Source organism: Heliangelus exortis, chromosome 2 (assembly GCF_036169615.1).
Source record: "Heliangelus exortis chromosome 2, bHelExo1.hap1, whole genome shotgun sequence".
Classification (NCBI taxonomy): Eukaryota; Metazoa; Chordata; class Aves; order Apodiformes; family Trochilidae; genus Heliangelus; species Heliangelus exortis.
In genome coordinates, this window is record NC_092423.1 from 16805112 (window position 1) to 16829428 (window position 24317).

The 24317-nt window shown below is 36.4% G+C and overlaps 1 protein-coding gene across 1 annotated transcript in view; it reads left to right on the forward strand.

Annotated features, from left to right (window-relative positions):
• The window catches only part of ODAD2 (outer dynein arm docking complex subunit 2), an 83944-nt gene extending 59855 nt beyond the window's left edge, over window positions 1-24089 (forward strand). Inside the window, exon 19 of the mRNA XM_071734953.1 lies at window positions 23616-24089. Within this exon, the coding sequence (XP_071591054.1) occupies window positions 23616-23729 (114 nt within the window). The 3' untranslated portion in view covers window positions 23730-24089. The remainder of the gene's footprint in view (window positions 1-23615) is intronic.
• The last annotated feature ends 228 nt before the right edge of the window (window positions 24090-24317 follow it).

Here is a 24317-nt window from a genome sequence, read left to right on the forward strand (position 1 = left end):
TCTTATGGCACAGGAGAGATAGATATTATGGCCTTAGAGATGGAGATCACAGAAGCTCTCAATTTTCATAAGTTTCTTGAAAGATTCACTGTTTGCAGACTTTTCATTTTGCTTCCTGATCAGGTAAATGTATTGAAAGTAAGCGTTGAGTTATGACATAGTGTAGATTAATGTAGATTTTATGCCTGAACTAATATTTGTGCACTTTATTGTGAGCAATTACAATTCTGGCAAAATCAGGTTTAAAAGATCCATTTGTTGAAAATGTTAAAAACTCTGTTTAAATGCCAGTTACTTGAATTGACTCAGATCTAAGCTACCTTTCAGTGCTGGAAAGTAATATCTTGACATCAGAACTACATTGCCCTGGTTACACAGCACAGGGGAATATATATAATCCTGGGCTGCATCAAAAGAAGCATGGCCAGCAGACTGAGAGAGGTGGTTCTGCCCCTCTGTGGAATCTCCATCCAAGGGAATTTAGGCCTGGCCTGACAAAGCCATCAGCAAACTGGTTTGAATTCTGTGTTGTCCCTGCTTTGACTCTGTTTGGACTAGATGACCTCCTGAAATACCTTCCAACCCAAATGACTCATTGATTCAGATCATCTGATTTCCTTCAGATGAAAAATAATGATCAGTCTTTGCAAATCACTTCTTCTCTATCTTATGATAACTAAGCAGTATCTTCCAGACTCTCAATAGATTTATTGAGCCATACCCATGACATAGTCAATTAGGGAAAACAGCTGTAGTCATGATAATGAGCTTTCTTTTCCATTCAGTATCCAATAACAGTCATCCTGTCTAATGTGTCAGAAACCCTCTTCACTATTCTTAGTCAGATGGTAATAATGTCAGAGGTACAGACTTAATCACACTGTTGTTTAGCTGCTTAGGGAGATGTGTATGATTAAGTGTCTGAATTCCATTCTGAACCATTCAGAAATGGAATATTTATTCCATGAACAGAAAATTCACTTGAATTCTAGGTGAGAGCCAAATATGCATGTAGCTAAGGGATGCAGTGTTATCCTGCATACCTTGAAGTATTTCAAGATTCCATGAAATTTAACTAAAATTTTTCTGCGGTTCACAATACTTTAGTATTTTTGGGAAAAGCAGTCTGACTGCAAACAGAACTGGTTCTGTAATCAATATTAAAAATGCAGTCAAATCTGATAATGAATTAAGAGCTTAAAGAGTGTTATGGGAAAAATAACTGTGATTGTGCATTGTCATGAAGGACCTGGAATAATTTTTCATACCTGCTAAGTATCATAATATGCAAAACTATTGGGAAGTATTTTTGGAAGCAATTTAGAATATCAGTGAAAACTTCACTAACCTTAAAAGGCTGCACTGTTGATTCATGATGTAAGCTGTTCAGTTTGGTAGACTGGAATATCTTCATAGCCAGGAAATGACTGTGAGCCAAATACATAGCTGGGAAAAGAAACATTATGTTTATTTACTGTTCCTTTTTCTTAATGGCAACAAAAAATGAAATATCCTTGGAAGACAGTAATTTACCTGAAGGAGTAGTTCTCACTAGTCTCCCAATCAGTAAAGATAATGGAAGCTGCTGAAGTGTTTTCTGGTAAACTAAATCAAATTAGTCAGATGGTTGATGTCATTCATACCAGACTGTCAGCCAGTTACAGTAAAATGTCCTGAATAAGTGTAAATCTTTAAGACATCTCTCCAGATCCTCAAGTAAACTGTGTTATGTTCAGAGTCTTCCTGAAGTGAATGTGTATAGCTTAGAATCTGAAGTCCTAGGGTCATCCAGCAAACATGTAACAATGAGGTGTAACACTTCACAGTTGTAAATTAAACCTTAGAAAGGAGTTTCATACTCCAGCTGAGGTAATTCTTTAATCACATCCCATAATTACTGCTAAGAGCTACAGATAAGTAGGTAAGCCACATGGAATTATCTTATTCAACACCTGCACATATTTAATTTCTCTGTGTGTTTGTTTTCAATTATATTCCAGTGAACATTCATGGAAGTGCTTAATTACAAATGCTTCAGAAATTTAATCAGGAGAATATGAAGTAATTATATCTAAACAAACAAAAACATTCTTCACAAATGATGTTTCTGTGGTTTTAGTTATCCAGATATTTTAAAATACCGTTTTTTTCCTAACATAACTGTAATTTGAGCTGTTATTAAAGCTTTATTCCTTTTAAGCCTTCAAGATATCCTTAACAAAAGGCAAATCAATAAAATGGGCAAGTCTGAAGCAGTTCCCTGCTCTTATGTCCAAGTGCCATATCCTGGCCACATCCTGATTGCACACTAGGACTAAACCTGGTCACACATATTCTGATCTGTGCCAAACAAAAGTGTAGGTGCAGAACTGGAAGTGCATATATAGCCATACTGCAAAATGTGTTTGCCTTTCAATTAGGATATAGCCAGAGAGAATCCAATACCAGTGTATGTATTGAAGTTAACAAGACTCAGAGGTTAATAAACAGAGAAAAAACTCTTCTTAGCCCATAAAGTGATAAAAGTGCAGTAAGAGGTCATCAGACCTAGTTCTCTTCAGTTATCTTGAGCTTTCTTAGCTGTCTAGCTGTGATAGCATGGAGCTGAGTATCAGGTGATTCGCCTTATCTTGTGCTGCAGCTGCAGGTAGGCATGGACATTTCTGAAAAAGTGTGCAGTTTAGTTTTGCCCCTATTTTTCAGAAATTCTCCCACCCAAAAGAGTACCATGCTATGGTCATCTGGAGTTTCTAACCCTAAATAAAGCCTTGTTAAATTAGCAATTATCCTGCTATGATGTTTCCAACCCCTTTTTAATGCTTATATTTTGTATCATACCTAGAATGGCAAAGCATCAAAGCAAAGTGAAGCAGTAAGTAGGCTTTTTTAGAAGATGTATCAGACCAGTGAGACATAGTGGTTCCTATCCAGTGAGGATGCCCATATAGTTAAGTGAAGCGTGGTGGGCAAAGAAAATATGTTCTGTTGGATCTGTGAGTTTTTCCAGACTTGCTACTTCCAAGTGCTTTGGTTCTGTGTTGCCAGAGCTGAGCAGACCACAAAGCGAATCAGCATGCACACCGTGGCAGCTCAGGGCAGAGCTGGCCAATCCATCAATGCTTATATGCTGGCAGTGCTGGAATTACCATCAAGGATCAAGTATTGAAGTTTCAGAAAGGCTAAAGAGGCATTCCCAGATGGCAAGGAGAGTGGCAGGAGGAGATTTAGTTATTCAAATGTGAGAGTCAGTACAGTGCTGAATCTTGCCTGGCCTGTTCAGGTGGTCTGCCCAGCACAGGTGAGACAGTAGTTGCAGCCCTGTGTCTGTGCTGTTGGGCATCTTCCCACCATGCTTTTCAGTGATGACAGAATGTCCAGGTGTTTACATTCTTCTAGCCTCTCCAGTGGATAGTTGACTGAAAGCATACTTTGCATTTGTGTGGAGGTTGTTATGTACAGATTTTTCCAGGGCCAATCATATTTTTCCTTCCCGGAAAACTTGCCTGTGTTTCTCTGATATTTTTTCATACTTCTACCAGATATCTGGTGTTTCAGTAATCATGCCCTGTTGGATTAATGTCACAGTTGCTGTGGTTCTGACTGCCTTGCAATACAGGCATAATCCCAGGTGTACTCCAGCACATGTTCATGTGCTGTGTTCACATGCACAGGAAGACTGATGCTTCAGGGAAACGTTAACTCTGTGCGAATGACACAGTTGCTGAGTGCTTGAACAGTTGGTCAGAGACTTTCTCAAAGCATCAGACTCTGGCCATACACGATGCAGTGTGTATATACATGTTTTTGACCAGGTAACCAGGAATAAAAAATTCATAGGGAATATTTGAGATTTTGCCACTGCTGCAAGCATATTTGGTAATCACAGACCAACAGGTATATGTACACAGTTGTAAAAGAAAATAAGTATTCCAAGTTTTTGCCTATTTGTAGCTGCACCCAAAATGCATTCAGTTTTCTCAAGAAAGGCTAAGTGACAAAAAGGTTGGAAAATACTGATGTATTTCATCCCCCATGTGAAATTCTGAGTAGATAAATAGGGTGCTTTTGGAGGAAGTTTAGAAAGATAGTTTATGAAGTTCTTTTAAATTCACTTCCACACTCACGTATTCTTACGTCCAGCAATGAAATAATGATCTGTGACAGATGAATCAATGTTTTCTTTCTACAAAACAGAAAAAAATATTTCCTCCTTCTGAAGTAAAAATTCATGGTTTTGCTGGAAAAGAGATTTATATTTTCAAAGAGTCAGTAATGACATGTGGTACATGAGAAAGCAGGAGAAATTTTTAGACATCAGACTAAGAAACAGGCGTCCTGAATTCAAGATTGGAGATAACCATCCACAAACCAAAGGAGAAGAGAAATCCAGGGAGATAATGTTCCCTTATAGCCAAGATAAGCAGGACTATCAGGCAATGTTTTTCACATTTGGTGTCTGTCACAAATAGAGGGAAGAGAAATAAAAAAATTCACAGACAGCTGGAAGTATCCAGTTATCACCTTAAAACGTAGATGTTGCAAAGAAACTAAGATATCTACCTATAAATGACGGCTGCTGATATCTTAGACTGACCAGACTTGTTCATGAGAAGACCTCCAACTGTCCACTAAGGAGTACACTTTTTTATAGGGATGCTCTTTTGAGATTAATTGTAGATAGACTGTTCTGCAAGGTATAGGCAGATGAGAAAGTGCAGCTGCTTTACTAGTGAAAACAATTAGTCTAAACAAGTTTTAAAGAGCAAATCAATCTTCAATACATCTGAAGATCCCAAGTGAATATTTAAATCATTGACCTAGAGATCTATATGTCAAATTAACACAATGCTTCTCTATGTTACAGTTACACTGTTTCTTGGCTATGTTAGGAAGCCATAGTGGGCTACGCCACTGAAGTGAGTGAGTGAGGATGGTGGGGTGTATAGGCACTTGTGAAACTGCTCACAATATTACTTCTAAAAGACTTGAGGTATTTTGAAAGGCTCAAAAATATATGCAAGTGAAAAACATTACTGATTGTTCTTATTTTGCAAACAAGGAAAAATAAAAGGTTATCTACTACGAAAGTTAATTTCTGACTTTGTAAGTGCTATAAAGGTTTTGGTGCTGTGGGATATTGTTATTATTTCTGTGTAAAGAAGGCCTAGGAAGTTTGAATGGCCTTATCACCTACCAAGTTGAGAGCAGTCTTTTATGATGAGGCTAATAAGACCTCTGAGAAGATTATTAAAGTAATGAAAAAAGGGGAAATATCAGGCTGTGGAAGAACAAAATTCGTCAAAGTCACCATTCATCTTCACTTCAGATGTTTACATTGTGGACATGCCCATCTGAAATAGTCACCCAAAGTTTTTTAATGTTCAAGGAAGAGGAACAGATTCTTCACTGTGTTTCATCTCTCCTGATTTAGTCATTTATGTGAAGATAAAGCATCTCTGTCTCTCCTTTCTGTATTTTCTGGTCTCCTCTGGTTATAATGGGAGTGCAGGTTCAAAGTTCAGGTCTGCATATCCACACTGCAGAGGTATCTATGTTTAATGGGGTGAATCCCATCCCAAGGCAGTGAAGAACTTGTTTAAATGTCTATACAGTCCAATTCATTAGTAGCTAGGAATGACAGAGTTCTGGATAGTAGTGCAATAAGGAAGAGCTATTAAAAAATAATTTATTCTCTTGCTAGAAAAATACAGATGAGGTACATATATATGCTATGATGGTGATGAAACTCTATCTTGCCAGCAGTAACTGAAGTGCACTTTGAACATGATCTAATAAACCCAGATGTTTCAAATCATTGGATCTAACTAACTTGAGTCCAGGGATTTTGGAAAAGATTTCTGGAGTATTAAGGGTAGATTCCTTTCATCTATGCTTTGTCTACTTTTAGGTATGAAGTTTTAAGTAGTCTAAACTAACACACCTTCTGTAGTCTGTGGAAAGAAAGAGAGGTACCTGCATGCCTATGCTAGCTGAAAATAAATGCCCAAGATACCTGGAAGCAACAGACTCATGAAAGTGCCTGATTTTCTCCAGTGAGTATAGAAAGGACCTAGGTGACTGGCTCAGACTAAACTAGCTTTCAGACAGCTGAATTTAAATTAATATCCTCCTGAATGTTGATTTTCAACAAGCTTTGCAGTACAGGGGAAGTTGCAGGGCTGGAAGTAAGGTAATGTGCCAGTATTTTAAAAGTAAAAAAAATATTATAGTCCTATAAAAATGAACACTATTCTCATGTTAAATAATCATTGATACATATATTTTAGTAATAGAACGGATGATTTTATTAACTTGGTCTGACTAGCCTTGCTCATACAAACCAGAGACATTGCTTCAATTTATTTCTGTTTGGAATAGGGTATATCTTTTAGAAAAACACTGACTCTTTACTTAAAAAATTCAAGCAATGGAAAATCCACTAGAGCCATCAGAACTTGTTCCAGTAGTTAAATACCTTCCCCATAAAAACATTTTCACCTTATTTGTAGGCTAAGGTTTGTCTAGCTTTATCTTAGGCAATTACATGTATGATACTGTTGCTTGGTAAACTGAAAAACCCTACATAACTCCTGTTCTCATAAACTTTCTTACTGAGTAAGCTAAAAGGACTTATTACATTATCAACTTTTAAATTAGCTAAGCATGTGTAATATCTGATGTATTTTCTATATTTTTAATTAATTTAATTAGTAGTTTAATTATTTAATTATATTGGTGTGTGGATTCTGAATCTTTTATTTTTGAACGTCCATTTTGGATTGAATTTCAGCCCACTGCAGTTCCGTATTCTTGTGATATCTGCATAAATACTTAAAACAGGTAAAATAACTTCCCTGTTTTTACACAAGCTCTGTTTGAACATCAGAGATTATCATTATTCTGTTTGGCCACAGTATTGCCCTCAAATTTTATATTCAGCCAATTTTCTACTTCGATTTCCATGTCTTTCTGGAAACTGTTCCCCACGTTAGATGTTGGCATGCTCTGATGTTGGCCTTTGTGCACAGGAGTGAAAATTAGGTAATGTTGTTAATGTAAATCACCAGTGAATTTAGACCTTGTGATACAAGTTGATTTTTTTCCAGGAGATTAAAACAGATTTGATTTGTTGTTGACACACTTTGTGTTAGATGAGTTATCTCACTTTTTTTTAGAATAATTAATTATTTAAAAGGAGCCACAATATTTATTCAAGCATTTTATTGTTTTAGAGAGGAAAATTTTAAGAGACCAAGACACTGACTCTTCTTGCAACGCATTTAAAACAAAATATTGGCTTTCCACAATGGAAGATTCTAGTCCTGGCAGAGATATGATTCATTAGAAAATTGTTCACTGACTGAGAAAGTTGTACATACTTTTGAGTCATATAGACCCAAATGGGTTAAGGTCTATGAAAATAATACCAGTGGCTTTGATTGCAATGTATGTAGATAAAAAATGCTTGTCAGTGAAATTTTACATTTGCAAGTACCTGCTCAGATGACACCATATTCAAAAACATTTATGGAAATGTTCCCAGTGAGGTAATTTCCAGTATCTCATATGAGGATTTCTTGATGGCTTGTGCTTGAGCACCAAACTGATGACATAATAATAAAGGTATTAGTTTTTTCTAATTATTAATTTATTTCTGTGTACTGTAATGATGCTTAAAGCGATTGATCACAGATAAATAGTTCACTTTGCTAGGCAGTACTAGCCTACTAGTAGTAGCACACACTAATACAAAGGTGAACAGATAGGAATGAAGTGGTAGGAAAAAAAAGAAAAATATTTGTACTGATGATAGTTCAGGCAAACCAAGATACAATTACTGTTAATTCATAGCTGCAACTCCTTGTCATAAGTAAAACAAATACCAAACACAGGATCACAGAATCACACTGATTCTAAGCTTTTTGTGAAAACTGAGGAGACAAGACCACTGGATAGTAGCCAGTCACCCAGATTTTAAGGCACTTATTCCATATGGGAACTGTAAGTGGTGGTGTTGGCAGCTTTTTGCATGTCTCTGCTGAAGGGTAGCTTAAGTCAAAGTAAATGGAGCTCTGCATTGTTCTGAGATGCTTTTATTATCCAAACAAGTTTATTTAAAGATAGTATTGCTGTGTAGCACTGTGAACAAGTCCCTTTACTCCTGTTCTTATTTGATTTTACATAAAAAACTATTTTTGAGCTAAAGGAACCATGAACTTAATGACTACAGTACATACTTGAAATGCAGAAGATCAGATCTTGCACTCATATTCTGATATTTCTTAATATTGAGAGTGTCTACCCAACCTTCCAGTGCATGAAACTGATCTTTAGCCTTACTCTGTGGTCTGGTTTATTGAATTATTTGCATAGCATGGAAGTGCTCTGTTTTCTTAATTTTACAAAATATTAATAGATGTCTTCTAAAATATCGGTTTTGTAGCTTATGGGAAATTCACCAGGGGTGCTGAAAATCTAATTTCAAGTGCTTGGTGCAATAAAGCAGGCAAATCAGAAACTCATGCTCCTAAGAATGGGACTTGATTTACATATACATTTGAATAATGATCTTTAAGGTCCCTTCCAACCCAAACCATTCTATGATTTGTTACTGTCTTCCCATCAGACTATAGCCTGAAGAGATGCATGGGGCTTTACAGTTTGTTTTTGTTTGTTTTGCTTTGCAAAGAAGGTATAACTACTATAATGTATTTTCTGATTTCTGTGATGAATTAATAAGAGGCATTTGTGCTTTTTGAGTTATATTCTTAATGGTAGAAAGGTTAAATATATGTGGGCTCTTCCGTTGCCTTTCAACGATCTAAGATACAAGAAGAGTTGGTATAACCATGATCCATGCAATAATGTAGATTAAATATTTGATGAGTTCTTTTATACTTTCTTATAATGACTACACTAGAAGTACTTGTTGTGTATTTTATTGGACAAAGCTTCCAGAATATTGGTGATTGTTTGCTAAAGTCATAAATCCCTACAGGAAGTTTTGGCTAACCATTTTATGTGAAAAGACCTTCATAAGACCACCTTTGTGAAATAAATAGATGTGAATTACAAAATATGGAAGACAATTACTAGTAATTTTTACTGAAAACATTTTAAAAACACCAGTTTTGCTACAAATTACATATCTATATCTGTATCTGTATCTATATCTATATCTATATATCTATATCTGTATATATATATATATATATGTGAAATTTAGAACATGAAATAAAAAGCATTGGCACTCCTGTGGGAATACTTGGCTGTGGGGTTGGTTGGGTTTTGTGGGAGGCTTTGAATATATTATTTTGAATATATATATTGAATATATTCAGAACACTGAATATAGAACGTAGTTTTACATTACTAAGCAAGGTTTCAGATAAGTTCTTTATAAATCAACCCAAAATATTTCATATAAATTCTACCCAATAATATTGTAGGGGTACAATATAATGTATTTACATATTTTATATTTTTAGTTTTCATTTAGAAGAGCCCACTTTTTATCTGTCATGGTTGGCTCTATTCCGGCTCCAAAGTTCAGGCTGGAGATACAGCATGTTTGGCACATACTCCAGGCTGATGTCTGTTGCTTTTTATAAATTACTTGTTACAGTTCTTGGACATCAAGAAAGAGGGCACTAGATGGCAAATCTTCTGCATGTCTGTTGACTACAGAAAATACGCCCACTCCCCTCACTCACAAATGTGCTTATCACATCACACTGCAAAAATTCAGATAAAAGGCTTCATAAACTACATCCAATACTGGCTTTTTTGTTGTTGCTGTTTTTTGGTTGGGTTTTTTTGTTTGCTTTGTTTTTGGGTTTTGGGTAAGAAGGATTAATAAAAACTGACAATGCTGCACGGGTGCAGTTTCTATTGTGTTGCCAGCTGCCAGGTGTGAACACTTTCCTTGAAGTTTCAGCTCCAGGGGGCAGAAACCAGTAACCCTTTAGCTTCATAGCAAGCAGAATTTCACCATTCATAAAGTAAGGGTAGTTTCATGTAGAACATTTTGTGCTGTTGCCAAAGGTAATGAAGTTTGGCTTCAGTATAGATTAAGCCTCAGATTTAAGATAATTTCACTACTGAAAGTTTATGGTACATAGCAAGTGTTCTATTAAAATCTGGCTGATCCTGGATGGGAAAAACCAGCAGCCTAAGGGAGATCAGCTTATCTTTGCCCAAATTCTGGGCTTCAGGAGACCTCTAATTTAGTAACGTTTGGACAGCAAACCTAGAGCCTGGCATAAAGCTCCTCTTGGCACATTTTAAACATCTTTCAGTCTTATAAAAAGGAGCTTGTCCCAATAAGCTGTAGGTTTGTTGGAGCTGTTTTACAGTAGCTGTGCCCTGCAGCTCTTTCAGTGATAAATGAGCCGCTTCAAATAAGTGCAATTGCAGCCAACTGTGCAGAAGGAATCATTAAAAAAAAATTTAAATAGACATTTTTGAAGCTTAAAAATGCACAAACAAAGTATGTTAAACCAAAATATATGCTGTGCCTTTTAATGGAAAAGATTGCTACTGGCTAAGACTGCCAGCTTCAATAGGTGTGCCAAAAAGCCAAGGAATCTGGCAGAGCCCATAGATAACTGTTCCATCTTTCATCTATATTTCTTTTCTGTATTTATCTTGCTTTAGAAAATGCAGAGAATGTCTTTTCCTTCCGACTTGGCACTAATTCCAAACCACAGAAATACACAGAACAGCTTCTTGCCATTGTTTAGCTCCCTGCACCAGTCTTATCCTTGTGACTATGTGAAATGTTCCTTTCTATTTTGTCAATAAGAAAGAGGAATATTAAAATATTTTTGTATCTATGGAATAATACCTTATCTAAATTGTCAGATATTAAGATCTGTTTTCTTAATTAAAGGATACCAAGCTTAATGTACAAGGGCAGAATGCCAGCTAATTTATTTTGGCATTCAGCTGATCAAAAATAGTTTCCTTGTGTTTAAGGAGCTATTCAAAGAAGCTGAACATTAGAAATACCAAGAACAACGTGTATATATATATATATATATGTATATATATATATATATACATATATGTGTAAACAGAGGCAGAATTGTCACTCAGGAGTCCTTAATTATACATTCATTGATGTCATCTATGAAAACTTTTTTCCTTCTTCCTGTAGAATCAATCTCCCAGTTCAAATTGGCTTCAAGCCCTGGCCATTGTCATCTCTTTTATGTTGCCATTTCAAAGAGCACTCCGTGGTAACTTTTCAGTAGTAATGGCACATCTTATTACTGACATTTCAAGGTAAAGGTGCTAAGGAAAAGTCTATTGGCAATGTGTAGATTATGGGATAGACTTTGGTGTTAGTGTTCCTGGTCAGTGTTCTGTACTTTGGCATAAACTCTAAAGACTTGACAGGGCATGAGGCTGGTGAGAATTCTGTCCTGGTGTGAGGGCAGAGTCAGGTTATAAATCACTGTATCAGTTATGATTATATAACAAACGACTATATAAAAGCTAAAATGTATCTTCTCCTAGACTTTGAGTGAAAGTCCATACATTCCATTTTATTGGAAATTTTATTTAATTTTGCATTGATCCCCAGTGGGATGATAATTCACGGTATTTCCAGGCTGCTAATCAGTACAGTATTTCTTCCAACAATTTATGATAGTTTTTGTCTCTATTTTAATTAGTAGGGGTTTTAATCTCTAATTTTAATTTTGACTAAAAATTTATATTTTTATTAATTGGTCTGTATTTCTAATTAATTACCAAAGGAATCTGATGCACTTTAGATTATGCGTTGTCTTCAGATCTGGGCAAGACTGGAAAGATAGGAAATTAATTTAGATTGTATGTAGTCTACTGATTCCATTTGTGTTGAAGATAAAGATAGAAATAAAGAAACCCACCATGACATAGGATTGAGAAAGCAGGCACTCATAAGGTGTGACAGTTCTGAATACTGGATTCAGGCTAAGATACATAAATTAGGGTTCTGGGGCAATGTAAGAGGATTAAAAATTTCCAGAAGGTCTTTAGAACACCTAAAATCAGAATTGTCCTCTGGAGGCACTGTCCTTCACTAGTTCTTGCCTATTGCTTACCTTGACCACAGGTATGTGGGATGAGTCCAGGTTTATTTGCTCTTTTTATCTGTTTACATTGTATCTGTGTAATTGCACAAATCCAACAGTCATTAAACTGGATTAACTCCTTGGCAGAATTCCACAGAGATAATTGTTGGGCTCCCAAGGCATTGTAAGCTAGAGCAGTCTGTGTATAGAAGGTCTGTCATACTTCCTTAATGGATTTTCTGACCATTCATTTTATATATATTTTGTTAGTCTTTTGCTTCTCAAAGCATTTTGTTGTCTCCTCAGTTGTATAGTCTATCCATATGCAAAAATCTGGTTGCTACTTGAAGGCAATGAATTAGCCATGGCTGGACTTTAAGAGGGCATTCAACAACACTCTTCACCAAAAACTCTTAAGAAATTAAAACGGCTATGCAACAAGAAGGGAAAGTCCTAGTAAGGATAAATAATAGGTTAAAAATGAGGAATCAAAATGTAGGAATTAGGATCAAGATCAAATTTGCAGTGAAATGTAAGAGTTATTTAAATTTTCTGTTGACTTCTGGGGATTGGGAGGGCAAAACTTACTCTCTATTCTTCGGCAAGACAAATGCTGACAAGGAAATTGTATTTGAGAGACCACTCTTTTAACAAATGACAATAGTCTGCATAAGTATGATACTGTTCAGGAAAAGATAAGTTTCATAATTTTACCATGACCCAAGACGTTGATGCCGTGTTTTCATGAAACAGTAGTTTCTTTGAGTTGGCAACTGAAAGATGAAAAAGAGAGTATATTCCCCATATAGGAGTAGTGCTTTTTCTTAAGTCAGCTTCCCCAGATTGCTATAATTAGGTGGCAGTGTGCCCCAAGTATTCTCACTCATGAGTGTCCAACATGTCCAATAATGTTCTCGTGATAGCTCTAGTATTGTGAAATGTTCTAGATAGCTAACCAGCCTTTCTAGACATTTCATCCTACCTGAGCTACAATATAACCACCATACCAAATTCGAAGTATTAATAGTGATTCTTTTTGCCTTCCTCAGTGGTATCATTCAGCTATAAGGCCCACATGGAATTTTTTTCCTTCTGTGTTAAAGCACTGATATGCATGGGGTTAGGAATTTTGAGAACTACCCACTCATGCTTTAACCAGCTTCAGCAGAGATTTAACATATGTACTATAACCTCTACTTGTTGAAGTGTAACTATAACTTTATTTTCATCAAACTAAAAAATCTAGGAATTCACATTGAGCAATTACTCAACAAGAAAGGCAAAGAACAGACCTCTCTAATCAGAGGAAAGTTTTGACTTTAACTTGTATTAGTGAATTTTTCATTCCCTGTTTAATAGTTTTGTCTTCAGAGAGGGAAGAAAGCAGCTCAAGGCCTCTTATATTTCCTGGCTGGCATACACAAATCAGTCAAGCAGGTATTATTGCTTGCTTGCAGGCTGCACAGTGACTTCAAAAACCTCTGATCTCACGGAGCTTCCAAAATCCAGCAGCCACTCAAGCAGTCTGTGACCAGAGTGAGTCCTTGAGTGGTTTTAGGGAGATTTTTTAATCTTTTTTTTTTAAAGTAGTGGAGTTTTCTAGCTCCGCTCTACAACACTGTATGCAAATCACAAATACTATTCAATGTGACCTGAATGGGGTGCTAATTCAATCCACTCTTAATGTTTTAATCACCAAAACCCCAAAGCATTCATCTGTCACAGTGTGCATGGTAGTATGTTTCCACAGAACAGACTTTAGGAAAGCTTGCAAAATTTCCAGCACCAGGAAATATATTTCATGATCACTGTATCACACTCTGTTCATAGAGCAGTGCTCAGGTGGCTCAGAAAATTGAGCTGATTTAGTTAGTTGACTCCTCAATATAAAATAATTTCTTCCCTATGTTTGTCTCTAATAACAAAAAAGAAGCAGTTTGACAGTCTTGAAAAGCAACTTCCACACTGTGTCCATTGTTGGTTGATTTTTTTTCTGATATCATGCATTTAATTTTCTGTAATCATACATTTAAAGCTACAGATTGGAATGAATATGTGGACTATACATGGACCCTTGCCCATGAACAGCTCCAGCTCATTTCTTGCTTCATTGCAATCAGAGTTTTATATTTTATGAATACAGCTGAGCTGTGTTCATACCATCTATACTTTTATTAAAGTGTGTTCTAATGGAACATTTTCTGGTACATTTACCAGTCTAAAACCAGACTGGTTTGAATAATACACCGCATCTTCCACTTAATGTAAATGTATGCACTGCTTCCAACCACACATCTAAAAACATATGATTGTAGATCAGTCTTTTTGCATGTCACAAAAAAGTACCTTTAAAATACTCTGGCTCATTATTTGAAATAAATGTATGGTATGGATCTACAGTGAGCATATCCTTCTTTTATCCTAAGACTTTGATATGTAAGGTTTACTAGCAAAAGCACCCCACTGGTTTTGATTATAATCAACATATGTAGGCAAAGAGACACAGACTGTTGGACCTAAAGCTGTATTAATTTTAAAGTTCAAAATCAGTACTTGGACTTGAATACAGGAGAAAATTTGAAGTCAATCCACATATAGTAGTAGATCTAACACACTTGTAAAATACTAGTTCAGTCAGATTTTGTACCCTGTTCTCAGGATAAGATGCAACTTGAGAGAAACATGGCAAAAATCTGTCAGTCTGGAAACTGTAGTGCCCCTTTCTTGCAATTCAGTGTTGTCTTCAAAGACAGACTAGTTATAGGGCCCTTCAGGAATATCAAACAGTCTGGAGAAAAAACACACTGTTTTCAGGGTATTGCTGAGAAGTCAGGCAGAACCCTTCACTATGTGAGGGTTAGTGGACAGCATAAACCTCCTTTTTTTCCCTTGACTTACTACTGCTGATAGCATATTTGCAACTGTTCCCTCTTAACTTTTGTATCATCTCCATAGGTCTGCTACGGATAGATAAAATTACAGTATTCATATTGATAGTAATGTTAACAAATTTAGAAAACAAAAACTAAATTCTCAAATGTATATTTTGTATATATCAATGATATATTGTATACATCAATACTAGCTACCCAGTAATGTTTGGGAAGGAAAAGTAAGGTAAAAATCATGGTCCTGTAAATGAAAAAGAAAGCAAAATGTGGAAAAGCAGATAAGTGTGAAAAAGGAGTGGGAGAAGCTTGATGAAAGTTTGATCAGGCTGGCAGCCATGTAAAGGAAGGATAGTCCCTAACATGTTCCTGAGCCAAACTTAATTATGAAAGGGAAGGAACATTCCTGACATAAGTTTACCATTTTGAATTACCATTACTTGTAGCAAGAAAGCAGGCTTCTGTTTTAATCTTAATAAAATTAATTTCCAGTGACTTGAAAAAAGCATTTTTTATAATGTCGTTCTGTTGAGATTACGAAGAAGTTCTTTATTCTCTCTATCCCACCAAAAGCCTTTTGTATGTTAGTCTTCTCTTGAAAACTACAATGAAATAAAAATAAAACTGAGAAAGTAGTTCAAATAAAAATATGCTTCATCAGTTCTGGATTATCAGATTTGCCTATTGCTTTTTGTGGGATAAATTTCATATCCCATAAGACTCTTTGTACATTGGAATGTTCATGATGATTGAATTCTTTCTTAATATTGCACCAAACATCTTACAGCTGAATGTAGATTCCAACTATCTGCTCTTAAGGACTCCAGTTGGTTACATATAATCATACCTTTTAAGCAAAGATTAGAAATAATTTTTATTAGTAATTTTATTTCATTGTATTATCTTTGCATAGCATGTTAATATTTAGTTAGACTTACGTCTGAAATTGCTGGAAATTTTCCTCTGAAGTCCTAAAAGTAACAGCCAGAGATGGGAAAATCTTAAACTTAGTATATTTTACAGTGACCTTTTACATTTCACAATGTAGCAATTTGTTCATGTCTCCTTGTCAATGATATTCAGAGTTCTTTCATTTTTATTATGCCTTAGCAAAGAAGGGAAAGCATCCTTCTTTAGATAATTACATAAGAAATAGACCATTTATACAGATGAGGTGGAGAGAGCTGTAGGGTTTATTTGTATTTTGAAAAATCCATAAAAACTTGTGTAAGAATCATTTATATGTACTTAAGTGTGTACTGTATTGTAATTCCCTGCATTCAGGTTATATGTATTTCTCCAAAGTGATGCAATGTAACATTTAACCTGCCTGGAGAGTATGACAATTACATTCTTATTTTGTATTTTCTTATTGTGTGCTCAAGTGGATTTCTTCTTAGGTGTGCTATCCCCATTGTAGCAGCTGTGTCGGTGAAATACAGTCCTTGTCCCAAATACCTTCTGGTTTAGTTGTAATCCAAGAGGTGACTAAACAAAATAGACAAAAAGGGACAGATAACAGGTTGGGGGTGGGAAAAAAAAGAAAAAAAAAAAAGAAAGAAAGAGAAAAAAGAAGCTGTATCAAAAGTATCTTCAAATCTGTCATCTGTCAAATCTGTATATTCTAAATAGTAAACATGTCAAGGTAGGGCACCAATAATCAGATGCCCAGAATGCTTCACTGAATCTATCAAGCCCTTTCCTTTTTTCTCCCATGTTTCCCAGCATGTTCTAGGATTCAGCTTACCAACAGCTGTTTTGTCACAGGCAGTCACAGAGGAAAAAGTAACCGAGGGCAAGTCACCTGTCATAATCCTGAGACAGGGGAAATAGTCTAATACCTGAAACTGCACCACAAACGGCATCCAAACTGCCCTGCAACTGTTTGCAGAAATTGTGCAGGTTTGCCTTCCCTTGAATTCTTTTGCTGGTTTTCTGAAGGAGGAAGGGGAAGATGAGAAAGAAGAGGCAGCTCTTGGCCAGTCTGTCAACTGCCACCATGCTCAGGTGTACCTTAGACCAAGCTGCATCCTTTGGACCTCCTCATCCCACCAGCCATGCCTGAGTGGCTCCCAAAGTTTGTTATCCTTCTGCAGTGGCTGCCAGAATGGATATGTGTTTCATGGAAGAGGAAAGACAGGAATAAAAGGAAAAGAGAAGAAGCCAGGTGTGATCTTTCTATGATTATCCCACTGTAGCCAGAGAGCTTCTGCTCCGCCGATCTTTTGCCTTTCCTTCAATTTTTAGATACTGGATTTTGTACATCTAATATCTCAGTTTTCCCTGACATATGAAAATCTGTGTCCAAAACGTATTCTCTTTGTGCCACTTGAGAAAAACAAAATTAACAGAAAACACTGCAGAACTTAAACAATCATCTTCTTCTGAGGAGGCTGTACATGGTACATACTGTCTTACTCTTTCACTCAGCTGAAAGAGTAAATCAGAAAATCAACCCAAATCTTAGTTTAGAAACAGTGATTTAGCTTAACCTTCATTATGGTTTGATTGTAGAGTATTTTTTATTATTTATAATCTCAATTTATGAGGCGTATTTTCATAGGAATATGTGTAACATAACACTCAAACTAGGTGCTTTAATATTTTCCAGTGTGCAATATAGTGTTGAAAGTTAGCAAAATGCTGGCTGGATCTAGACTGATACTTTCTTGGACAAGCTTCTACCATATGCTTTTATTTAAAGTATTTTTTTTCTTTTAAGTTAGGTTTATAAAAAGCATGTGAGAAATGTCTTTTTTGGGAAGTGTTACACAATTAGAAAATCATGGTGCTAGAAATCTAGCATCCTTTAGGAAATGTTGCATATAAAAGAAGTTACTTACTAAATCTAAATTTACGAAAGAGGCAAGTCCTAACACCAACTGGAAATGCTATGTCAATCTACGAGTTTTCATCAGCAGATAGAAGCAGCAGTTGTATTGAAGTAAATGTCTTTAGTTCCAGGAATATTAAGCTGTATGTGAACTCTGACTTGATTCCCACTATAGATATGAATCTCGTTGAAGGAATTTGCCCATATTTCCTTCTGATTAGAAAAAAATCTAATAATGTGTGTTTTACAGGGCAGAAAGCCTAAGGAAGCCAGGAAAAAAGAGGGCATTAAATATTCACAGGACTTGAGAGTAACGAATAGGCTGATCTTTTATCTGTTTTATATGAGCAAGGAACTTCTTTCCAGCAGTATTGTTCTATACTTTTCACTGTTTTGGAAAACTTGTAAAAATGTCACATGACTAGCCACTCATTTAAAGATGAATACATGAAGAACTGTATTCTCTCTGAAATCACCACTTCCGATGTTTCCTGCTTCCCGCCTCTGAGCTTGGAAGCTGCAATGAGTGTGACCAGAGGAAATTTAACTTACAAATTATTGTTTCCAAACATGGAGCATCACTTACATCTGAAATTTTGTCAGACTCAGAATTTATTGTTATGAAACTTGTCTATGCATTTTCTGTTTTAAAATCCCCTGGAGCTTATTGTTTTGTATAAGTGAAAAACCTATAAAGACATAGGAAAGATAATTGCTAGCTCCCTTTTTAAATTTTCTTATTCATCCACGGATCTTTACCCGTTTTAGAATGACACTTTCATAACTTCTTATGTTGCTTCTGTTATCTTGTTGGAAATAATAAACTTCCAATTGGTTATTTTGTGATTCTAGAGACAGTATTTTAAGGAAGCTGTCAGACAGTATCAGACAGTGGAAGGTGGCATCAGCCATGATGCATGAATATCCAAGCAAATATTATGGTTTACCCTGTAACCTCTTCCTTTCGTCCTTTGGAACAAAAGATTCCCATTTTTGTTTCACGTTTGGTGTGCCAGAAAAAATAAAACCCATCAGTGAGTCTATAAGGCCTGTCTGCAGAGAGACAGTTCTTCCTCCTAGTCAGGGGCACTACAGACTGCTCAGCCTCATGTTGGCATCTGGGCAAATTATGGAGGGAGGGAGGGAGTCCCGTTGGAACACATTTCTGGGCACAAGAGGAAGAAGATGAATTTGAACAGTCAGTATAGATTTCCCAAAGGTAAATGTGATTACCCTCTATGTGTCTAAGTTTGCAGATGGGAGGCGAGCAGTGGATGTCATTTACTTTGGCTTTAGCAAGGTTTTCAACACTGTTTCCCACAGCATACTTGTGTCCAAGTTAGGATGTATGATATTCTAGATGTGTGAACAACCAAATGGATTAAAAATGGTAGAATGATTAGTGGGTTGTACTCTGTCTGGAGGCTGGTGACAAGGGGAATACTAAAGGGCACTCTCTGTTGGGACTGGTCCCATTGAACGTGTTTGTCAGTGGCCTGGGAAGGGCAATGGACTGCTTGCTCATGACATTTTCAGTCACAGCAAATCATGAGCTGGGAGAGGGGTGACAGTTTCTGTACAGTCAAGGGAAGGATTGCTATTCAGGGGTCCCTAGGCAGGTCTGGAGCTGGGCAACAGGAGTGGTATGAAATATGGCAAGGAGAAATGCAAAGTCCTGCACCTCAGAAGGGCGTGTGCTTGCACTTGCAGTGATGCAGGTTTGGGACTAACTGGCTGAGGAGCAGTTTTACTGAAAGGGACATAATGATTTTGGTATGGAGCAAGCAGAACATTAGCCATCAGTGTGTCCTGACAGCAAGGGAGACGTAATACTGGGCTACATGAGCAGGAGCACAGCCAGGAAGTTGAAGAAAATTATTGTTCCCCTTAGAATTCATTAGACCATGCCTAGAAAACTGTACCGAGCTTTGGCCCTGCTGTATGGGAAAGACATGGATATAACAGGTTCAGTAGAGCACCACCAGGATGGTCAAGAGCTGTAGCACTTGATTTTCAGCCTGAAGAAAAGAAAGCTTCAAGCCCCTTCTTTTATAGCAACTTTCCAGTACCTACAAGAAGGTCAGTCATCAGAAAGATGGAGCTAGGCTTTTCTCAGTGGTGCAGTTAAACAATGCATTAGGTTCCCCATAGATGTTGTGCTATCTTCATCACTGGAGGTTTTGAAGATCAGGCTGGATAAAATCCTGAGCAACATGGTCTAACCTTGCAGCTGAGACTGCTTTGGGCATGATGCCACTCTAGATACCTACTGAGATCCCTTACAATCTGAATTATCCAATGATTGTGCAAACCTCATACAGTATCACAATTTTGTGCTATTTTAAAGCTGGGATAATAATAGCAAAATTTTCTTAATTGTTCTGAATACTGAAATTATTTGGCTGCACATTGCTCTTGCCTTTGGAACCCACAAATGCTACATGTGCTCTGTACATTCTCCAAACAGCTTGTATTTGTGCTTATTTGCTGGTGTGACGTGCTAACTGTGCAAAAAATTTTGGACTCTTGCCTTAGAATATAGATACCTGCCAACAGAAAATGAAGGCTACATAGAGCTGCAAATGCTTTCTTTGTTATGGAAAGTGCCTGTTATGTGCCAGAGAGAAGCATTTATACCATATGCTTTTTTACTGCTTCTCACATCTGTTAACATTTACATGTGTCAGAAAACAATACCTGAACAGCAAAGGGAAGGGATACATGAAGTCCAAGGGCATTGCATCAAGGAAAAAGACAGGTTATATTGCAGAGGTACACTGGAATAAAAAGAAAGGATTTATTGGACTTGTCAAATATTTCTAATATGTGGGAATGGTCTATATACACTATCTATAAATACATTTCCATACTTGAATTGGATGACCCAAATTGCCAGTAAATTGAACTGAACCCATGAAAGGGTCAAGTAGTGGCAGTCAGGAAGTTACCTTTTGGTAAATAGAATAAAATTTTACTTCATTTAAGGCAGGATTTATATCAAAGTAATAGAAGTTATATTTCTAAATATGGAGCTGCCTGCTTATATTCAAATATTTTGCATTTTTAATCTTCTCATCAACTGCCTTCTTGTTAGCACAAAAGGAGTAGGCTGACTGACAGATGTTGCTGTATATCCTCAGTCCATAGAGGCAGCTTCTGTATCAGACTTTGTTTCCAAGAATGTTTCTTTGAAGTAATATTCTGAAAATCCTGAGACATGGTATTGAGGATTTGGTATGATGTGGCAGTTCTTATGGATACTACCACTGGCAGGTCATTCAGAACAATGACTTGGAGAGGAGCTGATCCTTGGTCTCCCAGACTCATAAGGGAAAAAAAAAAAGTCATTGTTTGACACTTTTGTAAAAATTTCTGTTTGCACTGGTTGTATTTGTACCCCTAATTCTTCAGACCTTGGGTATTCTCCAGATACTTGGAGTATCTACCAGTATCATATAGTAAGCTGTTCTTTGATACCTCATGCTGATTGTCCAAAATGCACCTGCAGTATAGAACACAGTTCCCTCCCTATACTACTACTATTATTCTTGCTCACTATTGAGCTTTGTGTGGGACGAGACAAAACCCCTATGTTCTCCTAAGTTTCCTGAGCCTAAAAAGAAGTGATTCATAAAAAAATTAATAAGCTTGAACTGAGTCCTACCTACAATGTAGTCATAATAAAGGCAAAGGTCTACTTTTGCTTTTTGATACATTTCTACTATGTAATGTAAGTCCAAAACAACAGAGCAGAAGTTCATCTCTTACAAGTTATGCTGAAATTATTATGAAAATTTGAGTTCCACACACATTATGCTGAAAAAGCCTTCCACTAGGTCTGTGAAGTTTCATTCCCCCGAGTTTGAAACTTACAGCTTTACCAAAGCCATCATATGAACAGTAAGTGCATACATATTTTTGGTTTTCAGTCAGGAATATGAGGGATCTATACCAGTTTTCCTCTGTATGTTACACAGCAAAGTTTTGAGGCACCCAAAGGAACACTTTAATCTGATAAGAAATCAGCTGGTGGAAAATAACGAGGAAGAAAGGTCTTGGTGTAGCAATATTTCTGAAGAAGAAAAGTTAAGCATCTGATAAGACTTTCAATCTGGCCTTGCTGCTTTTTGTAGAGCAGCTTTATCACCACACAGAGATATGATGCTTGGTCTTGCTGCCAGTTGGAGTCAGTGGTGAAACCTCCCCTCACTTCTCTGGTTGCTGCCCCTGGCCCAACGTGTGCATGCAAATCATGTGTAACAGTGGAAAGAATTCTCATATCTTCTCATGTCATTTTAATTCTGGCATATCCCTTTAGGAGTGTTCACACTTTAAGAGTTCTTGTTTAGCTATTTGTACATAGACATCTGATTACATTAATAGAAATTATAGGAAGAATTACTAGAAAAAAATACAATTTCTGTTTAATTTACATAATACTCTTTTTGACACAGTTCGGTCCCATCACAGGCACCCTTACAAGTGGCATATAGAGGTAAAAGGGTGAAAGGTGACTAGCAAGATGCTTGTTTTGTACCTTTGGCTAACACAAATACTTCCTCAAATATAAAATGCTTTGATCTCTGTAAGCAAATGCCATGTGTGTGCAGCTGTGGCCCATGCCTCGAGATTTCTGGAAGGTTAGAAAAAGGTAGCGTATGAATTTGATGTCTGCATTCAATTTCTGCTTTTATATTTAGCAGTTCATAATTTTGTGTAATATTTTAGCTGCATGAAAAACACGCACTGGAGTTGAGTGATAACAGATTTCTTTGTGGTTTGACTCAACATTGTTTGGGTGAACACCGAATCCTAAGTATTGCAGACTGAAAATATGGGTTTTAATTAGAGCTGTCTGAGCTTCAAAATACCTGAACGCCCATTAAGCTTGGCAGATTTTCAGAAATCTGAGGATTGCATGGAGCTGATTTAAACTAAGCAAGAGTCTTCTGTTTTCCAGTGTGTATTACATTTGCAGTTGCATCACTGACTTGCAACACACTGAGGAAGAGAGGTCCAAAACCATACTTAATGGTTTTCTGATATGTAAAAATGTTTTATTATGAAGGTCTGTCTTATGTCATACTTGTGTTGAACAATACCTGACTCCAAGGGAATTTCCACTGAAAAAATTGAATGACTTCCAGAATAAAGGGGCTTCTCCACATGACTGAAAAGCTGAATCAGTTCCAAAAGTTTGGTGCCTTTTTTTGAGATTTAATTTTTTACTTTACATTAAAATGTTTAAGAAATATATGCCCAGATCTGTAAATCTCAAGCACTTTATTGTGAGAGGTTTGCTGTGACAATAAAGAAACCTGCTGCAGTCAACAGGACACAAGGGTCCCTTCACATGGATCCAGTTACATTATCAAGAAGAAAAAAAAAGTATGTCTTTGTTTATTGGAAATCTTGAACATGTACAAATATTTGTAAAATATACTAGTGTACCTAGGGGGAAAGCCATGATTTCAATTAAAGCATATGCAATTTTTTTATTGTAATAAAAAAAATCCAAGTCAGAACCAATAGATGGGCACAATACAATAAATAGAAAATATCAAATTACAGGTACAAATATGATAAAATATGAAGTGTTGTGCTGTATGTGTATATTAATACATATAGGTATACAAAAGCATGCATACAAAGGTATACATACACATATAGTAGTGTTGTTAATATGATTTTTAGTATTTATGTATGTAAATTCACACAATTGTTCTAAGTATTTGATATTGATTAAATATTTCAAATTATATTTTAATATAATTTTATTTATAGCATACTTACTTGTTTTTCTTATGCTGTTTCTCATTGTATTTTTGCTAGCTCCTACTGGTTATGGTAGGATCTACAGATGAAACTCTGCAGGAGGCAGCAGCTGGTTGCATTGCAAACATTCGCAGATTGGCTCTAGCAACAGAAAAAGCCAAGTACGGCTGATGCTTTAGCAGCTTATACCAACACACTTGTTCTGCAATACAGCTACATTTAAATACATGATTACTCCTTCTAACATCCGTGTTTCAAAGCAGAGCTCACTTATATGAGGATAATTAAGTAACACAAATAAACCTGTGAAAAAAATGTATTTGTTTTTGCATTATTGGTTTGTGACTCCTGGGCTTTATAACACTCCTACCTACTTTTGTGTGTCTTTTTGCATTACATCTTTCAATAGGCTATCAGCTAAGATGTGTGAAAGACATTTTCTACAATTAATACACTTTTATTTTGAAATTCATTGTAGATATAAATGGTTTTGCATATCTGTGACATTGGAATAAATTTTCCTTCACCGTGTGTGTGGTTGGGCAGTGATTTATAAATGTCTTCAACAATTCCCTGTGTGCTAACCTTGTCCAATCATCCTGTCATTATGGTTTTGCCTGTTTGATCACTTGCAATTCACAGGAGAGGACAAAATACAGATACATCAGTCTCACATCTGGTGTGATATAAGGACTGCAAACAGCTGCAGCAGTAGACATCACTCCAAATTTCCTGTTTCTACCAACATCAAACAAAATA